At 36.2% G+C, this 19,134-nt stretch overlaps 1 protein-coding gene across 5 annotated transcripts in view; it reads left to right on the plus strand.

Annotated features, from left to right (window-relative positions):
- The window catches only part of RANBP17 (RAN binding protein 17), a 255,244-nt gene that overhangs the window by 159,748 nt on the left and 76,362 nt on the right, over window positions 1–19,134 (plus strand). For all 5 annotated transcript variants that reach the window (XM_081035898.1, XM_081035899.1, XM_081035900.1 and 2 more), the window contains 4 exons: window positions 7,269–7,342; window positions 8,321–8,401; window positions 18,404–18,467; window positions 18,560–18,668. In XM_081035898.1, the coding sequence (XP_080892024.1) occupies window positions 7,269–7,342; window positions 8,321–8,401; window positions 18,404–18,467; window positions 18,560–18,668 (328 nt within the window). The remainder of the gene's footprint in view (window positions 1–7,268; window positions 7,343–8,320; window positions 8,402–18,403; window positions 18,468–18,559; window positions 18,669–19,134) is intronic.

The raw sequence follows: 19,134 nt of genomic DNA on the forward strand, positions 1-19,134 counted from the left end.
CAGACTTCATCCAGCATCAGCTTCCTTGCTCCAAAATCTAATCATGTCAGCTTACAAATTGGCTGTTGCAAAGAATTAGAAATAAAATGCCCCTTCATACCATGGGCTCAAAACCTACAGAATTAGCCAAGCCGTCCTCCAATAGCTTTGCACTGTGGCCATGGTTAGCTTCTCGTTGTACTTCCTGGGAAGATAATATATTTACCCAGGGCTTTACCACAGAAAACTAGTTTAACAGAAGCTTGGCCCCAGACACGGAGTGAGTTGGCAGCCAGCAGGAGCAAAGCTGTGTCAGGACAAATGTACACTCCCCATCTTCTCTCGTTGGCTTTCAGCTGGTTGCACCACAGGAGTCTTCTACGGGCTGTGTATTCTGTGACCAATAACTGGTGCCCTCCACCCGGGTCCCTCTTGGCTGGCGAAGGCCTGTCGGGAGACATTAGGTTCATGCTGCTGGAGATCCTTAGTCAGTGGCTCCCTGAAGGAAAATGAGGCAAACAGCCAGCTTCTGTTGAACAGGTGGTAGTTAGACCTTAGATCTGGTCGGGGGTGGGAGGGAAAGAACCTCTCCAAAAATTACCAGTGTTGCTGGTTTTCACACTGTACCTGTACTCCTCTTCCTAATAAATGATTGTTTGGACGTGAATCCAAAAATGTCTCTGGCAGCATCTGGAGCCCTTCCTTAGCAGTCTGGATTTGGGCCCAAGTTAGGGATGGAAACCCCACTGGGGTGCAAGCAAAAGAGGAAGCATGTTCTTAGCCATGCATCAGTGGAGGCCCCTACTGGGAGAGGGGATTATCACAAGGCAGCAGGCAGCCCCGCACCCAGCCTGCTGAGCGCGCTTTGTGCCACAGGATGTGGAGCGAAGGAAATGAGAGGCCAAAGTGGTGGCTCCAAGTTTTCTTACACAAGGGCTTATTCAAGCAGATCGAAAATGCCTCTTAAGAGATTTGTTAGGTACATGTCCCCTCAGCAAGATGGCCACCACAGATGGTGGGTTCACATTTTCTAATTGAAATAAATACTTAGCATTCATGTTTAGTTTATACTACCATAGGCAGATTCTCTTTATCAGATGCCTTTCTGTGTTCCACTGAATATGGCACGCCGATTCCTAAACTTCTCCCACTTGGTTTCCAACATATATTGTGGTTTTAAAATTAAATTCTGGCAAAAGTTTTGTTTTTTTTTTAACCTAATTTTGGTCCTGTATTCTGTGATGTAATTTTAAATGATATGGAAAAAATTAGTCAACCACGATTGGTGTGGATCTAGTCAGCATCGTGAGTTTGTGTGTTTAATATGCAGCAATGATGTTTGTACCAGTAATTCTCTTGGTGTGGTTATAAGTTAATTGTGATGATCATGTTTTATTCTGCTTGAAACATTAATGAACGAGCTCAGTATCTTTATTTCCAAATGACTTACCTCTTAAGTCATTAAATGCTCTATTAGTTCCCTCTTACACCTCTTTTTCTCCTCCCTCCCTTACCATTCACTCTAATGGGTCTGTCTCATAGAAAGTACAGCACTGACCTGAAGGGCACTTGAAGCCTGAGACAAAAATTTGGAAATCAATTTCTTATTCATCATAACTGAGTTCACACTCGGTCCCAAAATTCTTTTTCTAAAGATTCGTTCTTGCATTATATCTGATCCTTTCTGGTGACAGGTTTTGTTTTGCCAAATTAAAGCCAATTGAAAATCTTGATTGATAAGTCATTTCAATAGATTGAAGCAATGCTTTAAAATTCACAACAATTACAGAGTTTTTCATTTTTTTTTAATTTTGTCATACCAATTTTGTATTATTGGGTGTGAATTTTTGAGAATAAATTGGTTCAGGAAAATATATCATCTGATGGCAGAATACTTTGTTGTTGATCTCACAGCACTGCTAATTTTCTGCACTGAGCCTGCTTACAAAAGCTCTTTCAGAAGTTATAACATCTTAAACATTTATAGAAGGCCTAAGGGTATTAACTTACTGTAATTTTCTGAAGATTCATTATCCAAAATCTTAATTCATTATAGCATCTCTTATGAAAACCTATAGAACTAGTTTTTCTCTTATTTTCTTATTTGCACAGAATGAGCGATTCATTGTTCTTTTTAATTTGTTTCATGTGGTGCTTTTGAGTACATTTCATAGAGGGCTGTTATTGAATTTCTGTGACTGTCATTATATACCCATACAACCTTTAGGAACTAATATTCTGTGTTTCCCAGTTCTGTAATCTACTTCAAATTTGAGGATTGACATAATTAGTTTCTTCAAAGTTATAACCAGCATGTTAGAGACAACGCTGCAGATACTCAAGACCAAGGATTAGGATTGGAAATAGAAAGTAATTTTAAAAATTATCACAGTGCATGCTTTTTATTCTTTATTAAATTTACCACTCAAAATTTTTTTGCTAGTTGTATGTTTATTCCCTTGTCTGGTTTTCTTGTCTTGTCTCGCTTCTTTTTAAAAAAACCAGATATAAGGTCATTTAGGCCGCCTGCATATGGCCAGGCAATATCTGTCATTTGGTCAGTTAAAAAGTTAGAGAAGTGGTGAACACACAATGCGACATATAGATGATGTATTACAGAATTGTGTACCTGAAACCTATGTACCTTTACTAACCATTGTCACCCTAATAAACTTTAAAAGAAAAAAAAAGTTAGGGAAGTGTTAGGTCTTTGAAGTGTTATGTACATATCCAAATGCTCTTTTCTGAAAATTCAAAGAACCTGCACAGTAAAATAGAACTAAGAAAATAAACATATTAAAACAGTTTTTTAGGAGCATGCCTTCACAAGTTTATAATAATGTTAATTTCTTACATTTCTAACAACTTCCTGTATTAGAGTAGAAAGAATTTGGTTTGGTATCATGAAATTTTGAAGCTTTATGCCTTTAACAAATGTCATTTCTGACCGAGAGTAGAGTGTGTTAACAGGATATGTATGTAAAGATTTCAAAGTTAATACAAATTTTAAGGTTTTTTGTTTGTTTGTTTCTTTATGCCATTGAGAAAATCTTCAAAGTAAGCACCTCTTCCCTTTCTGTTAGTTTTTTTATTTAACGAATCTTCTCTTGAAACATCTAAGATAACCAACTTCCTGATATTTTGTGGCTTTATACTTTGATTAGACAAGCCTTCCCTACTACAAGATTATAAATAAATTTCACTCCAATTTTCTTCTTGTAAAAAAGAAAGAAAGAAAGAGAGAGAGAAGGAAAGAGAAAAAGAAAGAAGGAAAGAGAGAAAGAAAGAAAAAGATAATGGCTGACAGTTTTGGCACCTACTCTGAGAAAGGTCCATGAAATGGAATAGGGAGGGAAGCAGCATTTGTCTAGCACTGAATGCCAGGCTCTGTGTCAGATATCATCACTTCTTCTTCCCAAAAGCCCATAAAGTAGGTATTATTATTATTATTCATTTTTTACAGATAGAAAACCAAGATTCAGAGACTTCAAGTAAGACCCAGTCAGTGGTAGACCCAGGGTGCAAATCCAGATCTCTTTGGGACCAAAGCCTGTGCTTTGTCTATGTTGCTAAGTTTATCAAGATGGTGTTCTAAGTACTGCTGGAGATGTAAAAAGAAATAGACGTTTTCCCTGCCCTCAGGCAACACATGCTTAAAATAATGGAGGAAATAGTAGAGCACGTGCCTGAAATAGTGAAGGAAAATGAATTTTCCATATTCACATGGAAAATTAATACTAAAACAAGACCTATTCTGTTATATCATGTGAGCAGTGCCACTGACAGGCTGGCAACCATTGATGCCCTGAGTATTCAGAGGAGGAGAGCTCTTCTTACTGAATCTACAGGAAGAGCTGCTTCCAGAAAGATGATTTAAGCATTAAAACCACATCTTTTTAAATAAAATTTTACCAGTGGTCACCTCTGGTGAGTGGCATTTTGCATATATTACCTTTACAGAAAAAAGGAAAGTTCTGTGTCAAAAAAAAGCAGTCCTTATATGGGTTGTTTTCCTTTTGTTAAAAAATTATAAAGGAAATGGAATCAGCCAAAATGTGCATTTTAACGTTTATTCTCTTCAGTCCTTTAACAAACATTTGTTGAGTATTAGGCCTGGGAGTTGAAAGGCAGAGCAGCATCGCTGCCCTCAGAGGGCGTGTAGTCTAATGGAGAAATACAGGCGTGTTGAAAACGAAGAGCGGGCGGCGGGCACAGGCTGCCACGTCTGCTGATGTGAAACGTAACCGCGGGCATCACCATTTATTCAACTGCAGAGAAGCTGGGCTCGTCTCTTACCCGTTAGAGAAAGGTGGGCTAGTCTCTTACTGCTTAGATCTTTGCTTCTTTTTCACTGTGATCCAATTATCTTAATTGATTCTGAAATGAAAGATTAGGAATATATGAACTATAGTGAGTTTTTCCTCTCCTTGCTTTCCTCTGCCAACTTCTGTATCCTTCCTTAAAATGACTGTCATAATGTAGTTTCCTCTGGTTGTCATATAAATTATTTTTAGCAAAGTGATAGAAGTTTAAGAACATATCAAAAACCCCTGAATATTGTATTAGAATTTTTTCTGTAGAAAGCTTCATTGACTTGTGACTTACGATAAACAATTTTGAAGATATTTCCTCACTGGACAAATCACTTCCCACCCCTAAATTATGTATCTCTATGGCATAATTAAATTCCAAATGTTTGAAGACATTTTCGTATTATCTGCATGTTGTCTGAATGATAAGGTGCCTTGGAAAATGTGAGACAGTCTTTTAAAAGAAATGCAGTAATCATACATTGATTTTAAATGACCCTGTCACACGTGAAAACAAATCAGATTGTTGCTCTTAATGAGCTTTTCAATTTACTATTCAGTAGATCAGATAAGTGGATTTAAGAGGTAATGATCCTGTTTAGTACTCAAGCTTGACTGTCAGATCCTGGTAGTGGAGAGAAATCCTTAGGGACAAAAGCGTTGACACAGTTCTAGATGGGATAATGGGAATCAAAGCTAATGGATGATAAAAGGAATGGTGCAAGTTACAAGGATAATTGTGGATTAAAGCACTGCCATGTGTCAATGTTGACTGTTTTTTTCCTGGTATCTTATTGGGTCAAATCTGATGCTTTGAGAAACTGTTTTGACAGCAAAGCACAACAGACTCGCCTGCCTAATTTTCTCCTTTCTTGAATGCCAGGGACACAACAGAAAACTTCCTTGTAAGAACTATCAATAAAAATAACATTTTTTTAACGTTAAAATGTCTTCAATGTTTAAAAATCACATTTTAGTTATTTTTATTATTCAGTGTGGCATGGGGAAAATCAAAATTAGATTAATCCTGAGCTTTGCCATAAAAATAGCATTTATAAAGTCTTGAAAGTGTGAAAATTGATTTAAAAAAAATAGTACAGTGTAGTGGGGGAGATGGGTACCCAAACAATTGCCACGTGAAAAGTACCATGCTAAAGGAATGGACCAGATAGATGCTGTGGGAACACAAAGGAGCGTTCAACTCACTGTGCGTGGGAAGGCTTCAGAGGAGATGACTTTTGAATGGGAATCAAGGGAAGAAGAGGAAGAAGGCTTATTCAGGCAAAATGAACAGCACATGAACTCATAGAAATTGCATGAGAAGCCTCAGTTATCCAATAGCATTTCATTGTGGCTTCAGGTTGAGGGAAGTAGTAGATGATGAGAAGTAGGTTAGGGTCAAGGTGTGAAGGGCCTTATATGCCATTAGTCATAACAATATCAAATTTTCCAAGGGACCAGTTCATTCCCACCCATGAGAGAGATTTAGGATCACGGTGAGATGGGGGAACTTCCCTTCCTACGGACCGTTCTTTCTTTGATCCTTCTGCATGCTTCAAGGTTTCTGATCATGGAGGATTGGTAGTAACTAACTTCCCTAGGTTCTCTCTTCCAAGCTTCGTCTTTTCCCCAGACATCTTACAAATGCGGTGATAGCTTCAGTCTTCTAAGAGATGAAGGCCTACTCTCATGAGCAGAGTGACAGATACACTAATTGAGATGCTTTTCTGTAGGGCTCAGAAGTTAGCAGAAGAGGCAACAGGAATTTCCATCTCGATCTTCCTTTCTTCCTTTCTCTCTCCCTCTGATCGACTCTACCAGCCTAAGGAGCTTTTGGTCACAGGACTTAGGTTGAAAGCCTGGAATACAGGCTTCTTCTGGTTTGAGTCATGTTACAATCCAAATACAAGCCTCTGCAGTGAACAGCTTTCCTTCCTCGTATAACCCGATAACTGTGGGTGCCCTGTGATTTCTTTCTCATCTTCATGACCTGTGGCAGTATATCAAGCACTATTTGTTTACATGTGAAAAACAAAAGGCAGAGGGAGTGAAAGCTAAGTTGCCATACCATAGGCAATAGGCAGATCCAGAAAAAGTGAGAAAACACAATTACAGGGGATGAATCACAGAAGAGAAATCCCATACAGCTGGTGTCTGGCAGGGACAACCTGGAATCACACCAGAGCATCAGGGAGTATGGAGGTGTCAACCCACCTCTCGGCTTTGCCAGGCTAGGAGGGAGTATTCCATTGGCTGCCAGTGGCATTTCCCCACTTGAAGTGGGATACGTGTTTATAAGCTCAAATGTGGCTTGGGTTGGGACTGAAATGTTGTACCCCAAACTCTGCAACCGACACTCCCTAATTGGAAGCTAAGTGGATCCCCAAGCACTGATGTACTCAGCAGAGAATTCCTGAGCCTGGGATTTCAGTTCCAGCATGGAAAGTAAGACCTGTCTCTGTTTGGGGGGAGCTTAATTGAGAGATGTTAGAGGAGAATTTCTATAAATTTTATTAACTTCCTTTAATTTTGAAATCCTTTTTTTTTAATAGTTGCCTAACATAATCCTGGGTTATCGGATGGTTTACTAAAATCTGGACTGGATGGAAATGTTTTAAATGTTGGATCTTTTTATTGAAGCACCCACTTTCTAGCCGCTTACACATACTCCATCTTTGAGAAAGGGGTGGTTTTACCACTTCGAGGAAAAAAAGTTACCTAGCGTGCTGGGAGTAAAATGAGTATGTGAGTGTGGATGTGGATGTATTTCAAAATATAAGAGAAGTACTTCCTCAAAAGAAAGAGGATAAATTTTAAAATTCTAAGCATTTAAAAAAATCCTTCATTTGCTCTCCTCACCCACTGCCTGCTGTAGTGTGAATGCAGCAATTCATTAAATCTTCCATTTGTTCAATTTGATAGTCTTTTGAAAATATATGTTAATGATAAAGCTGTTAACAATTCAATGTTTTCACTCAGGTTTATGCCCGTATGTCAGAAGTCTTAGGAATAACAGATGACAACCATGTTCTAGAAACATTCATGACAAAAATGTGAGTTCCTGCTTTGGTTCTTTGATTTTTCTTGTGTTGGTGTTGGTTTGAATCTAACAGATCTTTTTCCTGTGTTTAAATCTCTTCGTAAATATTAATTTTTAAGAAAAGACTTTAAAAATAATGCTTTCGTTCTTAGCATGCTAGCATGCTTCTTAATTGAAACTTAGTTTCTCGTCTTTAAAGTTCATCATTTAGAAGACACTGTTATTTGTCAAGGTACCCATGCAGTTGCAGCATGCCACATCCAAACGTGGTTTTTACAAGTTTACAGGCTTTGACTCTTCAGGTTAGTTGGGCGGCAATTTTTTTTTTTTGAATTAAAAAGAAAATACCCAATTTCAAAAACCAACTGAAGAGATTATTGCAAATTGGAATCACTGAGAGAGGTTTGATTGCCTCTGACTGTCAGAGACATTCATGGAAACTGAATTATCTTTATAATATTAGAATTAACTAGTTTCTAGTCCTAGACATAACGCAGTACACTTAGCCTAAACTTGTGTACCTCCACTTGGCATCCCACTTTATCTGTGTAACAGACAAGACAGCAGTGCCTTGCCTACAGAGAACAAAGCTGGATAAACAATCGTGAGCACAAGAAGTGAGTTTTGGAGCCACAAGTTGGGTGGTTCGTTTCTTGGCAAGTAACTGTGAACCTCTATTTGACTTCCTTCGTAAGTCCTGCTGTCGCTCCCTAAAATATGTCTGTTTTAGATGCAAACTTTGTATTTCTCCTGTGAAAGACTTAGGCAACTTTTCATTTACAAAACTAAATTTATAGACTTATACACCATTTGGAGAGCAGTGTTCATTGTACATTGATTGTATATAATTTTGAATGTGCTATAAAAATAATAGAAAATGTTCCACTAGTATTTTGTGATTTAGCTCATCTAACTTGAATGTATGTGCGTTTCTATGTTCTCCCTATACAAGCAGATAACTTATAATTAAAAACTTCTTTTTCATGTTTAGTGTTACAAACCTTAAATACTGGGGAAGATGTGAGCCTGTAATTTCAAGGACTCTTCAGTTCCTAAATGACCTGTCTGTTGGATATCCTTTTTATTATATATCTATTGTATATATATATATATAATATACAGCCTAACAAGTGTATTCTACAGGCCAGGTATTTTCCTTGTTTATAATTTTTGCATGTCTTTTTTTTTTAATAAAAAAAACCTTTCATCTAGCCTTATCTGTAAATGCATGTTTTTGGAAGATTTATATTAGCTACATACTGTACTATAAAGCATTTATTCAGTCACAATCAATTTATATGGATACGTAGATTCATAACTAGTTAAAATTATATTTATAGCCATCCAGGTTAACAAGTTGTTACATAAGAAATTATTCAACCACATGTGTTTTAGTTTATTATTTTCATAATTGTCAAGAAGTTCTTGTTTTAAAAGAAAGCATAATTAATTTTAAGATCAAAATGTTCCAAAAATAATTACCTTATAAAAACTGAATTCCTAACAGTAAATATATCTTCAGTATTCTAGTATTCTTCAATTGAAAAGAATATTATTTTCATTAGTTATGAGGCACAAAGAAGTAATGGGAAGAAAATTTTAAGTTTTTTTAACACTGCTTCGATTATCGGCCCCATCAAATCAACGTCTTATTTACTCTAAAACAAGATTACCCATTAAACATTAAATGTGTGATTTTCTCTCATTAGCAGATTTTTAAAATCTAAAACCAGAATCACTCTTTCTTATTAGGTTATAATTGATAATACTATGTTGTTTCTACCAATTAGAGAGAAACGTGTATATTATCTTTTATGTGTTAGCTATCAAATATATATAGGAGTTGTGAAAAATAAATGTTTTTTTATTTAACCACTAAGATTAGCTGTTATTTTAATATGAGGACAACATTCTGAAAATGGGTGGCATTGGATAGAAATCTTTAATGTAGGTTCACTTCAGGAATATGTTTGTATTAGTTAACTTTAAAATTGTGTTCCTTGGCAAACCATAAAAGATTTTCAAAGTATTAGACACCCACTTTTGTGCTGGAATTTAATATGCAACTTTTTATTGGAAAATAATCGTCCTTGTCTGGCAAAATCCACCATGCAATATTTCTGTTAGTAGGTATAATGCAATAAAGACAGGGAGGGCTATTTATCACTACAAATTTTGAGGATTTCAGGATTCTTTTTATTATTTTAATATATTTCTTTGATATTAAATCAGAAAAATGATAAATTACACCTGTCCAGGCTGTTTTTCCTTTTTACTGGAAAGTGATGTACAACCCAATTCCAGTGGTCATTTTGGCTTTTTAAGATATGTATTTTTTTCTTATTAAAAAAATGCAACCTGTATTTTTTTTTTTAATAATAATGCTGAAATACTCTTTATTTCAAACATATGAAGTGGTTTATAAGTACTTCCTAGTATTGCAAACTCTGGCCTTTTCACAATGAATTACTTTGAGAGCATATTATCTGGAAAGAAGCCTATGTTATTTTATAGCATGTTTCTATTGTTTAGATTCACCCTATTTTTTAAGTTGAAATTGAAATCTAATATAAAATTAATTTGATTTGTATTCTTTTTAGTATAATTTGCATAATGCCTAATTTATTTGTGTCTGCTCTTTAAGATTCTTTTCCTATCACCTTATATTTTATATATATTCTTCATTATAACCTTTCATTTTACAAGCTGTTTATTGCTTTTGAGTACTTCTTGAAGTTAATAAAAAATCATATTTTCAGAAAGCTAATTAGATAAAAGTTTAAAAGCTATAACATTTCAAACTAAGGGATACGAATGGTTTCAACCTGGGTACATTGATTTATATTTTTTAACAATTATTTCAGGTTTGCATATTTAGAAATATATATTAGCTCAATTTGATTTCAGTGCTCAGTTATTTGAATTATAAATCATTATGTCCCTTTTGGCTGATCAGTCATGAAATATCTTCGAATTCATTTACATAATGGAATATGTGAGTGGTGTATCTATTTCAGTGCAGTTGCTGGTTACCTAATGCATATTTTGTTGTTTCCAATCGATTTCTTTATTAGAATGTTTTGAAATTCTGATTTTAAAGCTTTACCTTATTTCATTGTTAAACATAAGATGGTATTCTTCAGCAATAGAAACAGTTATGCCAAATAAAAATTATCACGAGTTGTCCCCATTAATGTAAATCTGTTTATACTGGATTTAAAATATATGTATTTAAAATATTAGTAACAAATAAATGGAAAAGCATGTTATTTTACTATAAAGTTATTAAATGTCCCTTATGACTTTATAATGCATATCTTCAGATACTGTTGGTGTTTGTTTTTTTCTACTTTTATCTTCTTTAGAGTGAATCTTATTTAGTGTTTATTGTGCTCAAAGCCAGTTTCTGAACTTTCTGACCACTTGTTTGGAAATTGAAATCATAAAAGATTCTCCTTTTTTGGAAGCGCTAAAAAACGCCTCCTGTGTACTGGCCATAAGGTAGTAGTGGCAGACTTCACTAATCATCAGAATCACTGGAGCTTGAGTTAAAATCCAAATTGCTAGACCTCACCTCCAGAGTTTATATTTTAGGACATGTTAGACTGAGGCCTGAAAATTTGCATTTTCTGAAGTCTCAGGTGGTGCTGCTGTCTCAGGGACCATTCTCTGAGGATTTCTGCCTTAAGATAATGAGAAAACAGAACGGGATGTTCTCAGTCAGGTATTTCTCCCACAGATGCTTCTCCAAAGGACTTTGTCTTCACTCAGAAAATGCAGACCTGGCATTTTTAGAGGCCGTCTAGTTCCCTAAATAAGGTGTGTAAGGAGTCTGCTATTACCTGAAGTCCCTGGCTTTTTAACCAGAGAGCGTGTTGCATTTTACCCCACAGTTTCCGTTTGCCAGGTTGGAAGTTTTCCAAATTGTTCAAACTATTGTAATTTTCAGACCCCATGGCCTTTTTGAGAAAAAGTTTATGTTTTCCCATCAAATTCTTTACACGGGGTATATAAAATACATTTAGCAAATACATCTGAGTACCGTTTTAATATACTCTTTAAATTTCTAAGCCTGATTTTCAAGAATTCTAGATTCCGAATAGCTTTCTCTGACATGCACAGAGTTGCAATGGCTGTGTCCTGGGGTGGCCCGCCAGGGTCGGGTTTGAGGATCCTTCTCCCTCTTTGAAATGTTTTCCAGTCAGAAATTGTGGTTTCTGTGTAACTGGGAAAGAGGAGATTGTTCAAATGATTAGAACGAGGAAGCTGCTGAGAAAGCTAGAGAGAATAACGGTCGTACAGAGCAATCAAAGTAACTTAAACTTGTGTTAAATGCTGAGGAAGGAGGAGGAAAGGGTTATTTCATCCAAACTTCTGTTTGTTTATTCATCATTATTTCAAGTTTTTCTTCCTTTGAAAAACAATTGATCAATATTTCTACTGCAGTTTTTTCACTTACTCAAATTTACAGCAGGAACTTGCTTCACTTTGGGTTTCAGATAGATAATAATGAGAAAGGAAATTTCATTTTCTATTAGGCCCTCTGTTGGTAGTTCCCCTTATTACATCATCCTCAAAGGTTTAAGAAAACCCAAAAATATCTTTAGCCTTTTAAAACAGCCCCAAAAAAGAGTTCTACATTAATTCATGAAATTTTCCAAACTCATTTTTACCCAGTTGTTGCTGTTCACTTCAACATTTCTGAGGATTACTAATTTCTCCGTATTATTGTTGCAAGACCACCTACATAATCTGTGGGCCCAGGACATAATGAAAGTGTGGGGTGCCTTGTTGAGAAATCACTAAGAATTTCAAGGGCTCAACAGCAGAGCGGTGAACCGAGCCCAGGATCCTGTGCAAGCGGACAGCTTTGCACACCCATGAAGCTGACCCAGGTTATCTGCTACATAGAAATGTTAGTTTGGTGCAAAAGTAATTGCAGTGTTTGCAATTATTTTTAATCTTTTAAACCGCAATCACTTTTGCACCAATCTATTAATTCCTTCCGTTTGGCTTCAGACTAATTCTCGAAGACTTTGAGACTGTCCTTAGTTCCTGTACACCAGGATTTGGCGAATATAATTCCTATCCACATGCATCGTAAATCTATCTGTTAGTTTATTTCAGTTTTTGTTTTTGCAAGCCAGAGTCTTATTTCTTGTCCAAGCGACTTGATGACCATGTGATTTTGTTTTTCAACTCCAAATCTCTTCCAGCTTCATTTGTCTTTTTTGTGCTTACTTGTTTGTTTTAAATAGGGTTTCCAGGCGAGAATTCCTACCTGTTCTCAGGAATTTTTTTCGCTTTCCCATTCCCGAATCCCGAGATATAAACTGCTTTCTGTTCTCCACGATGAATCATTTCCACATAGTGATGGCCAATACTACCAACCACCTGGGTTCAAGGAGCCAATTTTCCCAATTTCCTGACCAACTTTCCTTGGGATTCGGGAACGGGAAAGTGAAGAAAATTCCTAAGAATGGGCAGGAATTCCCGCCTGGAAACCCTAGTTTTAAGTGCAGTAACTAGAACTGCATCCTTATTTAGATTTAACATCAAGAAAGAATAAAATAGTGATTTTTAAATTTAATTCCATGCTCACCTTAATGATTTACTTTTCTTACTGGCCTCTTTCAATCCAGCAAATATTAAGTAAGCATTTGCTGGGTAGAGGGCAAAAGGACAGATGAAACACAGACCCTGCCTTCACAGATGTTTTAATTCTAACAAAATTGATCCTAATTTCAAATTTTCTTTTCAATGTTTCTCCTAAGAGCTCAAAGTTCGTTGTATTATTATTTTTAAAATTTAACTCAAATACATTACACACTAATTTTCTGAAAATCTACACATTAAATGTAATATGGGTATGTAACATTTTGATATGGTGGCTTTGAGAGACCTTTTTATTCTAGGTCATTTAGACAGCGCATATACACAAACTGTTAAGCGTACAAGTCATGTGCAAACCAGATGTTCTCAACCCTGTCACTGATCTTCTTGGGGGGTGAATCCTGAATGAGGTGAGTGTCGGGAAAGAGTAGAGGGTAAGAAATTAAACAAAGGTCTAGAATGAAATAAGGATGAAGGATGGAAGTAAAATTGGGTATGTCTGTTCCAGGAAATATTTAGTAATAAACACTAGTAATTCTGCTTTGGTGAAATAGTATGAAAATGTATTGCTTTATTTCGATGAATACCACCATCTCCAGATGATTTTGAGAATGTTAAATAAAACTAGTTTCCTCATACCTCCCACAGGCATACCTCCATTGACATTTCTCATCAAAGGAAATGTTGATTTATTTTTTTTGTTTTCTGTCTCTGTCATCCATGGAAAAATCATCTCATAATTTATCTGCTCTATTTGTTTTTGTACTGGAATCAAATATTCTACTCTTTCTACTCTTCTAGAGCCCACTTATTCAGACCGTCACTCAGTTCTTTAAATTCTTGCTTCATAAGGTTACCTTCCTCAAGTATTGTTTTAATCCGATCATTGCTCTTCCCAAAAGCCCAGAATGACTTCTACTTGCTTCTCAGGTCAAAGTAAAATTATTGATTTGAATTTGAGTCCTTTAACGGTACTTGACTTATTGAGTTCCCCTAACTAATTTCCTGACCCACCATTCAACCACAGTTTGTACTTGATACTGTTCCTTGGGCCAGGGAAAATTATTTTACCTTCCCCTTGACACCCTGCAGCGTTCTCTTTCACTGAACCACCACATACTCGTATGCTATTCTCCTCATTTGACCCATTGTGACTCAGTGAGGTCTCTCTTAAATTTTCAGGTCTTGCTAAAGACTTAGTAAGGGCATCCTGAAATAGTTAGAATCCTTCATCACTGTGTTAACTAAAAGAAAATGAACAAGTCATTTAATTTCTCTGAGGCTGAGTTTCTTCATCTCTAGAAAGGGAATGTTATTAATATCTACCTCTTAGGATTTTGTAAGGATTAAATAAATATATAACAATAGATCTACCATGTTTCCCTGATAATAAGACCTAGCCGGACAATTAGTTCTAACGCATCTTTTGGAGCAAAAATTAGTATATGACCCAGTATTATTATATTATATTATATTATATTATATTATATTATATTATATTATATTATGTTAAAGACCCGGTCTTATAGTAAAATAAGACTGGGACTTATATTAATTTTTGCTCCAAAAGACACTTTAGGGGTGATTCTCCAGCTAGGTCTTATTTTTGGGGAAACACGGTACGTTATCTAACAAAAATAAAATACCTAGTACTAGTGACCCTGTCACATAGTAGGTGCTCACTAAATATTAATTTTCTTCATTTTCGTTTTTTTATTTTTCTTAACTTTCTTGAACACTTAGTTCTTATCTATATATCTGGAGATGAATATATAGCTTAGTATTGACGAATACTCTCTCCTATAAGGTTGTAAATTATTGGAGATTAGGACTTTTTTTTTTCCCCACCTCTATGGTTTCAAAACTTCACATAGTGGACATTTTAACATATTGTTGACCCTTTTGTTGAGTAACTAAGCCTTTAACTCCTATTCTTTGTAAGTAATTATTAGTATCCCTTAAAATGCTTCGTTTTGGTTGTACCTACTTGGATTTTTTCATCTAGTAGGGTTCATTAACATAATCCTATTTTTGAAATAACTAAACTAATATTCCAGTAATTATACTTTGTAACTATCATCTATCTACAGTAATTTCCGAATGTAATTTTCTTATTTGTGAACTTTCTTCTATCATCAGAATCCAATTCTATCTACAAAAACTGCTTGTAAACACGTATGGCTTTTAAATAATTTCCTAGGTCAGTACAATCATCCACCTTCTTGTATTTAGTGAAAACCATATATTTATTGCGCTACTCCTTTGATTCTCAAACAGAAATCTCTTCACATTTTAACAATGTAAGATACGTCTTACAATTGGTGGTATTTTAAAAAGCTTTTTCTTTTTAGTAGCACATAGCATATTGTTGTTTATAATTAGTGGTGGTGTAGTTTTGGTGAAATATGGTTGCTACTCTGCAGTAAAGGCTTGATACCCTACATGGAAGTCATACTTGGTACTGCTGTGCCCGTCATCTACGAAATTAAAGTGTGTGGCACTCCTGTAACTTAAGAAACTAGTTCATTTTCAATGTAGTTACCCTCTTCTTCAAAGGATACAGATTTTTAAATTTTTCAACCACCTTTAAGGTATACCATTTTTCCCACATTTTCTTGCCTTTCTCCATTTGTCATGCTAGCTATCAATAGGACCATCTTCACCTTCCTCAGTGTTTTCCTAACCACATGGATACAGAAAGGGATTTTCTGGGAATTTTGTTTGCTGAGTAAATAACCGTCCAGGACTGAGTTTGCTCAGTCTGGGATATGATGAATTGGTTCCCTCCTAAAAGAACAGTTTCCTTGTCCCTCCTGGGACCTGGTTCTCGTTTCAGTGGTACGTCCAGAAGCGGGTAATCTCTATAGAATCATTGTCCGCTCTAAAGTCCCATGGATATGATGTAACCTAGTGGAAGGAGCTCATCCTTTACTGTCAGACAGACTAGGATTTGAACCTTGGTTCTACCACTTCCATGTTCTGTGTACTAGATTCTCTCACTACTCACTAGTAGTAGACCAGATTCCTATCACCGTTGTGGTTACTGTGAACCACCATTACTACACTGACTGTTAGGGCTGTTCTGAACGCCACCCGACTACAGTGCTTCCACCCAACTAAAATGTGCGCCATATACTCTAGTCTCTTAGACAAGAATAAGAGGAAAGTATAAAGGTCGTAAAATAATGCATCCACTTAGCTTTTTAAAAAAACATTACAGACCTTCTTAAGGACTATAACTAGCTTTGAATTGAATTCTTAGAAAGGAATATAAATATTCAGATGAACTTTAATTTCTTTTCCATCATTGACAAAAAGTAAAAATTTATTTTTAATCATTTTTTTCTTTCGAATATAATTAAAAGGCAGTGAGGCTGGCCTGGCTACAAAGTGCACAGATGCAGTTCTGCAGAAAATGTGTTTTTAGCAGACGAGATTCTTCCTGTGAATGTTCTGTTTATTACTACCATAAATATTCTATTGTCAAAACATGACTTGCTGTTTATTAGCAGCACTGACGGAAGATTCCTATTAATGGCAGCATTCCTATTACCCGTAGACCCTGTCACTTTTAACTTCGCAATTCTAAGAGAATTGTATTTGGTAATTACTTAAGATATTTCGTAGTTTGTTGATCCCCACCCTGTTTAACTGAGTGAAGTGTGAGTGGCAGTTCTTCTGCTCAGTGATTGACAGCAGGAACAATCATCAAATGGGCATCTTTGTGGGAGGGAAAGGCATGCCATCTATCAGTCCTGATCGTGTTGCCCTTCAGCCTGCCAGAAACACACAGTTGATTGAGCACTCACAGAGCAGTGTGCTGAGGAAACGCACAGCCGCGGACCCTGCTCCTGGAAAGCTTACAATCTAATAATGTGGAGGTGGGCCAAATACACGTGCTAATATGCAACTGCAATGGCTGCTTGAGAGCCAGAGGGACTCGAATCTAAATCCTACTTACTGTTTGTCTTCTGGAGAGTTGTATGTAATTTTTTTGAGTTTGTTTCCTCATCTGAAAAACAGACGCAGTACTGCCCATTTTGTGGGATTGTGAGAATTAACCGTGCAAGTAGTGAACAGTCTGCAAATGTGCATTCTCAGCATCTCTGTGTCTTCCTCCCTGATTTATAATTGGCAAAGACGTTGTCATCATCGATCCTCACAACAATCCTGTGAGACCCATAGTTTGCGTATAGGATCCTTTCTCATTTGTCGGAGAAGGAAACTAAGGCTTAGAGGCCTGAGTGTAGAGCTCACGCTCATCCAGCTGATTGAATGGTGTACTTAAGCCAAAAGCCCAGGTTTCTTGACTTGTGTTCCAATGTGTTTTCTACTCTCTACATTTACATCTGAGTGACTAAAATTTAGAATTAGACTTATCAGTGCCCCTGTACAGACGCAATATACAGAGTTCTACACTTGGAGATGATGTGAAGGAAAAGAGCCAGTATGTTTTCACTGGAATATGAATGTTCTCATGGAAGGTTATTATAACCTATAAGAAATGCATGAGTCAGTAGGTAGGGAATGACCGAGAGAGGCCCTAGCTGGAGCAGGAAACACATGACCAGGGTAAAGTAAATGAAGAGGGTGTTTTAGACTGAATAAATGTCTTAGAGCCCTTCTTTGGTGACAGCATTAACCAGAAATTATTCAGGCCTTGTGATCACGTTTATGATTTCTCAACTTTATTCTCATCCTGAGTTGAACTGTTCAGGTGGTGATGTCGTGCAGGAGAAAGACCACGGTCTTAGGAGGCCAACCTCAGTTCACGTCTCAGCACTACCGGCCCATGGCTGTGTGAGCCTGGGCAGGTAACTTAATTACTCTGAGCTTCTGTTTTCTTATCTGTGAATCAGAAATCATATTTAACAGTGTGATGGTGAAGATTAGATGAGTTAACAAATATAAGATGTCTCATACTGAGTGTAGATACTTGAGAAACATTAGGTCCTCTAAGGTTGTCCTTGACCTTTCATCTGCTACATCTTCCTAATTGTATTCTGACCTTCATCTCAAGCAGAATTTCCTTCGATTGTTTCTTAGAACTGAAAAGTTTCCTCTTTCTTGATAGTCTATTATGGGTCTTTTATAATTATTTTATTATTAAATAATATTAAGTGAAAAGAATTTCTCACATTACACCCAAAATGTAAAAAAGGGCAGTTTTAATTTTCCACTGTGAAGGCTTTAATAGTAAAGAGATTTGTGTCTTAATTATAAAATTCATTCTTCCTTTCCATAACTAGAATATGTATAAGATAGGAAAAGTAATTGCACTGGTTAATAATGGATTACCATTCTTAACAGCATGAAAGACATCTCTATAGGAATGCTCTTTAGAAATCATATTTATTCTTCATAAATAGAAATTGATGCCATTATAGCTCAGTGTTATTTTGTGATTTGTTACCTATTGATAAGACAATTATATTTCCCCAGATTCCTTAACTTCTATTACCTATATCCTTTTAAAAAAACTTGTGAAGATAGATGCTGTGAAATTCATGCTAAAAAATCACACGGTAAGTCTTCTTTCCTTTTATGAATGACGAGAATTGTCCGGGTAGTTGAGGTAAAGCCTTAGTAACTGCGAATGCTCTTTTGCTTTCATTAGAGTGAGCACTTCCCCTTCCTTGGCATCTGTGACAGTTCCAGTCTCAGTGACTTCAGGTGCCGAACCACCTTCTACACAGCCCTCACTCGCCTTCTGATGGTAGATCTAGGTAAGGTTAATAACTGAAGCTTACTTAATAAGGGATCAACAATGTGAAGTGAAATACTAGGGAGTACCACATTTAACTTCCTGGGATGTGCCACCTCTAACAGTTTGCTACAACTTGCTAAGATTTGAGCATTCACTTGTTATAATCAGAGCCAAAAGACAAATCTTCGTACTTAAGGTGGTATTTTTCACTTCAGATAGTACTTGCATTAATTCTTTACCTCACAACTGATTTTCTGGGTATCCTTTGATGCATTCATTTTACTTACTGCTACGAATCTAGGAATAATCTTAAAGACAGAAAAGCTTTACACACACAGTTTTTTTTTATAATGACATTTAATCTAGAGGAAAAAATAGAAACAGTGTAAATATCCAACAGAGGGAATTGTGAAATCATCCGCATTCACTTACTTGATTCTATAATATGTGGTCATCATTAAAAATTATGATTTGAAGACAATGCA

The sequence above is a fragment of the Rhinolophus hipposideros genome (assembly GCF_964194185.1).
Source record: "Rhinolophus hipposideros genome assembly, chromosome: 23".
Lineage (NCBI taxonomy): Eukaryota > Metazoa > Chordata > Mammalia > Chiroptera > Rhinolophidae > Rhinolophus > Rhinolophus hipposideros.